The sequence below is a fragment of the Portunus trituberculatus genome, chromosome 41 (genome assembly GCF_017591435.1).
Source record: "Portunus trituberculatus isolate SZX2019 chromosome 41, ASM1759143v1, whole genome shotgun sequence".
In the NCBI taxonomy this organism is placed as follows: domain Eukaryota; kingdom Metazoa; phylum Arthropoda; class Malacostraca; order Decapoda; family Portunidae; genus Portunus; species Portunus trituberculatus.
Window position 1 is genome coordinate 1,378,579 of NC_059295.1, and position 9,366 is coordinate 1,387,944.

General features: G+C 36.9%; 1 protein-coding gene across 6 annotated transcripts in view; it reads right to left on the minus strand.

The window, feature by feature from the left end:
- LOC123517165 (fat-like cadherin-related tumor suppressor homolog) overlaps positions 1 to 9,366 on the minus strand; it is a gene marked incomplete at its 5' end in the record, with an annotated part of 296,558 nt that overhangs the window by 172,634 nt on the left and 114,558 nt on the right. For all 6 annotated transcript variants that reach the window (XR_006678412.1, XM_045277149.1, XM_045277152.1 and 3 more), the window contains 8 exon segments: positions 4,126 to 4,262; positions 4,373 to 4,619; positions 5,694 to 5,828; positions 5,939 to 6,201; positions 6,545 to 6,706; positions 8,476 to 8,620; positions 8,800 to 9,008; positions 9,213 to 9,366. The exon segment at positions 9,213 to 9,366 is cut by the window's right edge and continues 10 nt beyond it. Coding sequence is in view for 5 of the 6 variants with exons in the window: in XM_045277149.1 (XP_045133084.1) it covers positions 4,126 to 4,262; positions 4,373 to 4,619; positions 5,694 to 5,828; positions 5,939 to 6,201; positions 6,545 to 6,706; positions 8,476 to 8,620; positions 8,800 to 9,008; positions 9,213 to 9,366 (1,452 nt within the window).

Consider the following 9,366-nt stretch of genomic DNA (forward strand, 5'->3'; position numbering starts at 1 on the left):
GTTTATGATGCCTTCTGCTTCTTCAGGGCCTCTCCAAAGTGCCTATCTGCCCATCAGCCTGTGTTCCAATACAGCCACAAGCTGTCATGGACACATTTCACCTGCCCCCTGGTGTATGCCCTCCATGATTGATTGAAGCTATTCTTCCTGTCACTTCAAGATGATTTTTTAAGTCACCACTAACACTTTTTGTCAGCTTCAGCTGATGTTCCTGTCATTTCAAGACAATTGTTAAAGCTTTTGCTGATGCATATTGACTGCTTCAAGCTGTTGCTCATGTTGCTTTAAGATAATTTTTTGATGCTGTCACTAATGCATTTTGCAAACTCAGCTCCTCTTTTTGTCATTTCAAGACAATTTTCAAGCCATCACTGAAGAAACTGTTCCTATTACTTCAAGACAGCAATAGAATGGTCGAAAGGGAAATTTGAGATTAAGAGAGGACAGAAAGAGTAGAAAGGTAGCTTGGAAATCAAAGCTTTGTGCCAGACTCCACTAAGAATTTTTCATATGTTTAAGGACGTAGGTACACTTCAGGGGCTAAAAAAATCAAAAATATTTCTAAATAGTGAAAATCTTCTGAAAAATAGAAGAATTCTTTGGAAATATTGTGCCAAAGGTTTGGAATCATTTGGTGAATTTTTTGTCCCTTTAATTAAAGGAATTGTCCTTTTAATTACACAAAAAAGGGTGTTTGTTTGCATAGTGATGGGAGAGGCACATGGCTGTCATATTGATAGTATGCATGCCGTTTTTGTTGTTGTTGCTATTTTTGTTTTTATTCCGAAAATAACTTTCCTATTACTGTATGTGGCAACAAAGCAGAGAGAGAGAGAGAGAGAGAGAGAGAGAGAGAGAGAGAGAGAGAGAGAGAGAGAGAGAGAGAGAGAGAGAGAGAGAGAGAGAGAGAGAGAGAGAGAGAGAGAGAGAGAGAGCACGTGACTCAGTGACATTATAGCTTGGGTATATTTACATGTGTCTGGTCTGCTGGCCACGCTATCCTGTCCTTATCATTTGGCTTTCGTCAGATTAGGCAGAAATGCCGAAAAGAACTGCAAGAGCTCTTGAGGAGGTTAATTCTTGACAATACCTTAGGGGTGAGGTACGTACATTTGGTACCGGTATAGGCTGAACATTTATTAATCATACAGTAATAAAAAGCATATATTATCAGTTTGAATGCATTATTCATCAAGTATAATGAATGATCTAATAATAACTGTTCACATTTTGTATATTACAGACATAAGTTTTATGAAAAGGTGATGAAAACACAAAAAAGCTTTGATGCTGATTTCTCGAAAATATCATTTTGCAAAAGTAAGTTACATCTACTTCTATAATTCTTGCTCAATTAACACTATTGTTTCATATATCAAAGCTTATATTTTTCAAGCTTTTTGCACTTGTTTGGCCTCCCAAGTTGAATTGTCTATTTTTGTTGAATTATTTAGGCCATGAACAATGGAAAATTTTCAAGGCTAAAATCAGAAGAACAGTATAAATAAACTAGTTGACCTACACTCACGACAAAACATAAATTTTACAATCTTGTCCAATACTTTCCGCAAGAAAGAAAATCAAGGGAAAATTCCAAATAGTTACCAAGTAGATGCATTTTAAATTTTGAGTTTCACATATTGGTACCACTATGTATATACTGTATTTGATGGCTCATAAGATCCACAAGTCTCAGAAAATGAGCATGTGTCTTGTGAGGCCAAAGTTTAGCATTGAGGCAGTGGTTGGTAGCAACAAAGGATCTAAAATCAAATCCCAGACATCTTCGCACATGTAAATAAAGTAATGATTGGTACTACACCACAGAAAAACTCTTTCTTTCAAGGTAACAATAAATAATAAGTCGTTCTTACAGGTAGTTCACATAGGATGACACCAGTCAAGAAGAATTTGCCCAAGTGACTATGCATTATGCATTGCATGTTCCAAAACAAGCATGTCATTGGTTACTTGCTGAACCTGGCGACACAAGCAAACTTCACTGCGTTTTTTAGTGTGATGCTGTTACTCCTTGAGGTAAGAGACACTTTTCATACAGTTATAATTGCATCTATCTTTTAATGTCCTTACAAAAAGCTATTGAAAAACTTTTTTCTTCTTTTTTTCTTTCTTTAAATCTACTTTTGCACATCCTTTGGCTTTGAATATGTACTAAGATACTACATTAGAATTGAATGTAGAATGATAATAAAAAAAGAAAAAAAATGATGATTATTACCCTTGTAGCCTCTCACAGAAACTGCTGACACCATACATGTTTACAACTCACAACAGGATTGGTACATAGGCTACTATGATATAAATGCATGTGAGAGTCTTCAAATGTCAGGTGAAATCCTTCACTTCATATTCAGCTTAAATCCAGTCACTTATTTCTTTTTTTTTATTTCAATGTCTGCCAAAACTATGTGCATCATACAAGCCCACGTGTCTTATGAACCATCAAATACGACAATTATCTTAATTTGTTGGCAGAATTCAACGAAACTGGCACAGCCACCATGATGCACAAAACCTTCATACAAAAAAAAAAAAAAAAAAAAAAAAAAAAAGAACATACTAGCACTAATAGGAAACAATATGTACCCTGAAGTGTACCTACATATGTCCTTAAGGTAATAGCAAAAGTTTCATCAATCCATAATAGAGGATGACCATGGTTCAGTAAGAAAAGCCAGATCATCATCAGTAGAACAGGCTAGACGGTAATCATGGAAGATTGTGAAGTGATACAGGTTTATGAATCTTCCTGTTGAGGATAAAGTGAAAAGTTTTAGATAGTGAGAAAATTAAAGTAATAAGATGGTAGTTTGAGGGATTAGAATGGTCATCTTTTTTTAGGAACTGGCTGAATGTATGCAAACTTCAATGAAAAAAAAAAGGAAAGGTAAATGATGATAGACAAAGTTGAAAGAGTTTGACTAGGCAAAGTACAAGCACAGAGGCAGTTTTGGAGAACAACAGGAGGGAGCCCATCAGGTCAGGTCTGGCATCAGAAGGTTTAAGCCAGTAAGGGCAAGGACATCATTACATAGGATCTTAATGAATAGGATGTAGTAGTCACAGGGTGGAGGAGAGGGAAGAATAACCCCCGAATCACCCAAGGAAGAGCAAGATGGCAATGGTACCATCACGATGAAATAAAGAAGGGAAAGATGGAGAAGCACAAAGCCATTGGAGATGTTTTTGGCTAGGTGTGTAAGTCATGAGGGGAATTAGAACATGAAAAATATCAATATTTTCTATTAACAAAGAAGTTAGAGAACAAACTTGTCATGAATCTGGGTAGAAATATAAAGTACATGAAACTCAGGTGATGGAATGCTCAAGTAATTTCTATAGTATATTTCTCTATCATGTATAGCATGAAAATAAGCAGTATGAAGCCAAGGTTTGGAAAGATTAGGTTGGAAAAAAGTGAGGAATGTATGCCTCCATGTCAGACATTATTATATCTGTAATGCGCTCAGCATACAAAGATGGGTCTCTGACATGGAAGGAGTAAGAAAATCAGCATAACACCTCCTCAGGTCCACTCCAGAGGCAAAACACTTGAGGCTCCTCCACTTTGGAGGATCCTGAGGAGGGATTGGAGAAATAAAACAAGACATAGATATGAGACTGCGATTGGAGAAATCCAATGGAGAAGGTAGGATAATGCTACGAGCAAGAGGATTGGAAATTAGGAAAAGGTTAAGAAGGTTAGACATATCTCCAAGACAGTCAGGAATATGAGTAGGATGTTGCACCAGTAGCTTTAGGACATGGAGGTTAGTTCACTAGGATGGTCAATGTAGGGAGAGGAAACCAAAAGCTGGTAACACTTAAGTCTCCAAAAATTGAGATCCCCTCGAGAGGAGTCAGAATTTGTTCCACTTTTGAAGTTAAACAAAGAATATCTTGTCAGAGGAGTTTGATGAGAGGTACACAGCACATATAAATCTAGTTCGAGAGTGACTTTTGTGATCATAGCCAAAATATTGGAAAACTTGAAAGATTCCTTTGCAGTATTCAGCAGTCTTAACACAAACCTCAGTGATACTGATTGTGATCCTTATGAGAGAGCTTTTTCTTCTGAATATTATATCTCCTGTTAAAACCTACCTGTCCTGAAGTGTGGACCAGAAAGTGACCTTCTGGGTCTCCACCAGTAATGAAGTAATCAAGCTCAGCCATAGTTTCATCAGCATCTGTTACACTAAGTTCCACCACAGCTGTGCCAGTTGCAGTGTCCTCTGGTACTGTTTGATACAAATGAAATTTAGCATTAAAACTACAGAACTTGTTTAATACTTTTAAAATCTTAATTTCATGCTTTATAAATATATCTAATAAAATCAAAGTTTCTTACCTGCAGTGATGTAAGTGTCTTTTGTGAACACTGGTGGGTTGTCATTATAATCCATGACCTTCACAGTAACACTTGCACTTGTAAAAAGAGGTTTCTGACCTCCATCAGTAGCTATGACTGTGAAGGAATACTGAGCAACAGTCTCACGGTCCAGTGAGGCTGCCAGGGTCAGTGTCCCAGTGTGTGGGTCAATATGGAATGTTGATTTGATTACAGCATCTTCATCATGGCTGAGGCTATACTGGATCTGAAGGGAGAAATAAAAAACATTGTCATATATTTTTCTTTATGCATGTTGAAATTGAAACCTCTCTCTCTCTCTCTCTCTCTCTCTCTCTCTCTCTCTCTGCTTTCTTCCCAAGGAAAGCATCCATTAGATGGTGTTCATGACAGAATGACCTCCATCTCTCACTACTAAAATACTTCTTTTATTGCTTGCTCAAATACTGGTATTTAATAATATATCTTTGAGACACACATCCCTTTACATTACCTTTCCTTCTACCAAGTGGCCTTTTTTCTATTAGCAACCTCAACTTTGCTTATATACACTTTCTTTCCAAACTCTCTATGCCTATACTATATCAGTATACGTACTATCTTTTTCAACACTTGCACATACACATTCTCATTACCCTTACTCCTCCCATCTCATCCCTACAGGTTGCCTTCTTCATTAACTTTGAATTTCCATGGTAGAGTCTTGATTGCTGTGTTGTATTCTATATCTGGGATTTTTTTTTTTTTTAATCAATATATCAGTATTGGTAGGAAAATGCTGGTCTTTGAACCTATATCTACATCCACAGACACATTTCTCTCTTTTACGACTCTTGCAAGTGATTCTATGACACTTCTAACTTTCATAATACTTTCTCTCTCTCTTATCTCCATCTTATCTATCATATTTACCTTGCATATCTCCAAATACTTAATGCAGTCATCTCCAATTGTCTCTTTTCTCACAGCCACTATACACCTATCTACAGCTAGCACACTTACTCAACAAAGTATCCAAAAGTCACACACTTCTACTTCTTTTCTCTCAAATACCATCACTTTACTTTTCCCAACTCACATATATCTTAAAAAAAATTTTCACAAGTCTTTAAGTTTCCTTCACTCTGCTAGAAAGATAACATCATGTGCACAATAATTACTATTTACAGAGTTCTACAACCCAACTCATTCTGTTCACTTTCAGCCATGCATAAACATTTTGTACTCCGGCTTTCATCTTCCTCTCACTGTAGCTATCCATATCAAAATTATCATAAATACTAGACAGTACACACTCCTGTCTCATTATTACGGTAAATACCTGGCCATTGTTTCCTTCATCCTCATCTGTGGCAGTAAGAATAGTAATAACATCACCCAGTTCACTGTTCTCTGCCACCAAGGTTGTATAGCTCATTTCAGAAAAGCGTGGAGAGCAGTCATTCACATCCATTACCTGTAACTCAGATAAGTTCCAATTATTTTCCAAAGGATCATATTTTCAATCTATAACTAAAAGCCTTTAACACTATATTACAGCATTATTAAATGACACTGAACACTGACCATTACAGAAATTGTCATATAGTCCACTGTGGGGGGCGTCATAAGTGTGTGGTTGGTGACTGTGATGCGGTGTATACGTCGCCGCTCATGATCCAGAGATTTTCGTGTCACCACCAGCCCAGTAGAAGTTACAGCAAAGGGTCCAGAGCTCTCTCCTGATCCCTTCTCCTTGCCTGCCACTCTCTGCTCTGTGTCCTCATCAGCTACTATTGAATACTGTACTTCCTGTGGACCCTCCATCCACAAAGTTGCTATCACATTCCCTGTCAGCCAAAAGTCATAATCAGGAAGGATGATGATAGATCTCTTGCTTCTAAATGTAATACTAACTCAGAATTCAATCCTATATATAAATCTAAACACACAAAAACAAGTTCTTCATCTTTTCAAAATAAAAGCTTTTCAAAATATTTCACAGACAGTTTGAGAAGAATTTTATTTTTCATCAACTATGATTTAATCTTTTTCTAAGATAAAAATTCAGATATCCAGAAAACCAAAACTATCCAGCTGGTTTAGAATTCCTTTCAAGTTTTTTTTTTTTTAGTGGATATGGAAATTAGTGAGTTCATACTTTGTATTTAATTTCCTTGCTTAAGTGCTTACCAACAGGATCATCCTCTCTCATAAAGAACTGTGCATACTTCTTGGCACAGTGTGGAGGGCTTTCATAGGCTGGTAGAAGGAAGATGGTGATGGGAACATCTGAGTGGTGGGGTGGGGACCCTTTGTCCTCCCCACGGATGAAAAACTGATACACCTCAGTTTCTGCAACACAAATATTTTTTATTTTCTTTTATGTAGAAGGGCCACAAGCCAAAGGCAACAAAAAATGCTATAAAAAAAGGCCATTCAAAGTGCTTTTCCCTATAAAGTTGAAAGCATTAAGCAAAATAAAAGGGTAAGGGTAACCTCCCTCTTGAAAGAGTTCAAATCATAAAAAAGTGGAATTACAGAAGAGTTTACCAGAAAGAATGATGAACGATTGGGAATATAGATTAACTCTTGGATTCAAGAGGTAGACAAAATAGAGGTTAGAGAAAAAAAAGTCTTGTGCATTGAGACTGCAGAAAGAGGGCAGAGATGCAGTTAGTAAGATTAAAACAACAGTAGACATGAAAACAGTGATAGAAGAAAGAAAGAGATACAAGATTGCAGAAGTGAGAAAAATGCTGAAGGCAGTAGGTCAGAAGGGAGGAGTTGATGAGATAGAAAGCTTTTGATTCCATCCTATTTAGAAAAGCTATATGAATGAAATCCCCACCCATATATATGTGAGGCATACTCTATACATGGACAGATAAAGCTCCTATGCAGAGTTGGCAGTTGGGGTGGATGAGAAAAACTGGCATAGATGCCTCAGAAAGGCTAACTTCATAGAAGCTGTTTTAGCTAGAGATATGTTAAGTTTCCAGTTAAGATTACAAGTAAAGGACAGACTGAGGATATTCAGTGCAGACAAGGAATAAAGTTGAATGTCATTGAAGAGGAAATAGTTGACATGAAGGTTGTGTTGAATTGATAGATGGGGGAATTGAGTTTTTGAGTATTAAACAATACTATGTTAGCTCTGCCCAATCAGAAATTTTAGAGAGATCAGGAGTCAGCCATTCTATGGCGTTCCTGCATGATCTGCTTACTTCCAGAAGGGTTGGTCATCTACAAAATGAAGTGGAAAAGTGCAGAGTGGTATCATTGTAGAAATGGATAGGACAAGAAGTTTAGTTTAAGTCAATGATGAAAAATAAGAAGAGAGTGGGTGACAGGATAGACAACTGAGGAATACCACTGTTAGTAGATTTAGGAAAAGAGCAGTGACTATCTATCACAACAACAATAGAATGGTCAGAAAGGAAACTTCAGATGAAGTTGCAGATTGAAAGACAGAAGCTATAGGAGGGTAGTTTGGAGATCAGAACTTTGTGCCAGATTTTATCATAAACTTTTGATATGTATAAAGCACAGCAAAATTTTCACCAAAATATCTAAAAGATGACCAAGATTTAGTAAAGAAAGCAACAAGATCATCAGTAAAGCAGCCTTAGAAACCAAACAGGCAATCAGCATGAAGATAGTCTAGTTATAGATGTTTAAGATGTTCTTGCTGAGGATAGATTAAAACCTTTAAATAAACAAGAAAAAAATAAATAAATAGGATGGTAGTTTGAAGGATTAGAATGTCACCCTTTTTAGTTACAGGCTGAATGTAGGCAAACTTCCAGCAAGGAAAGGTAAACGTTGATGAACAAAGTTGAAAGAGTTTGATAAGGCATGGAGGCACAATTTTGGAGAACAATATAAAGGATTCCATCAAGTCCATAAGCCTTCCAAGGGTTTAGGCCAGTGAGGGCATGGAAAACATCATTGTGAAGGATTTTAGGTAGAATGAAGTAGTCAGAGGGAGGAGAAGGAACAAATCCAGAATGATATTATAGCATTACTTATTTCAAGGAACCATGTCAAATATATATAGAATTCTTTTGAAATACAAGTGGGTGTGCATGCTTGCATGTGTTTTTATGTGTCTAGGTAAGTACCTCGGCCTTGGAGGCTCTGAGTGATGGTGACTTCTCCTGTTAGAGAATCAACTGCAAAAAGCTTGAGTGCCTCTGAGCTGTTTGCTTCATACATACGGTATTCCACCTCACTATTCAACCCCTCATCTGCATCATCTGCCTCAACCTATGAAAATTTTAAAGACAAATGATGCAACAATAATGAAGACATGGAAATCACAAGGTGCAAGTATATATCATTCCAAAATAAATGAGCATTGAGTATGTATGCACTAGAAAAATATCTACACATTATATTTCTTGCTTTCAAAAAGGAATATCATGATGTGACATGCTGATTTTCACCTTCAGAATAGTTGTGCCTGGAGCCACGTCAGTGTTGATGTTGGATTGATACTCTGGCAACGTAAATATTGGTGGATTGTCATTCTTGTCATGGATGATCAAACGGACAGTGGTAAAGCTGGCCCGTCCACCCTCATCTATTACGGATAATTTAAGGGTGTGCAATGCTAATGACTCACGGTCTAGTTGTCTTTCCGTGAACAAGTTGCCTGCGCAGACGAAAGAGAAATTAATTGATCATGTGATAAAATACTAAGTGAAAAATGGACTAAAGAGAAACAGTTGAGTAAAATGGAAAAGTAGAAATGTAGGAAATACTATGATAACTTAGATAGCCTCAGATGAATTTCTCATGTAAATTAAGTTCAGGCAAAACAATTATTATGAATGATAGACATGGTCATACTGAATACCTTCTTTATCTATAGCGAAAGCACCCTCAGAAGTCTGGTGTAGAATGCTATAATGCAGAGTTCCAAAACCACCAGTGTCTGGGTCATACGCAAGGAGATTGGTCACAAGTTGGCCAGGAGAAGAATTCTCTTCCACATAAGCTTCATAAAGTGT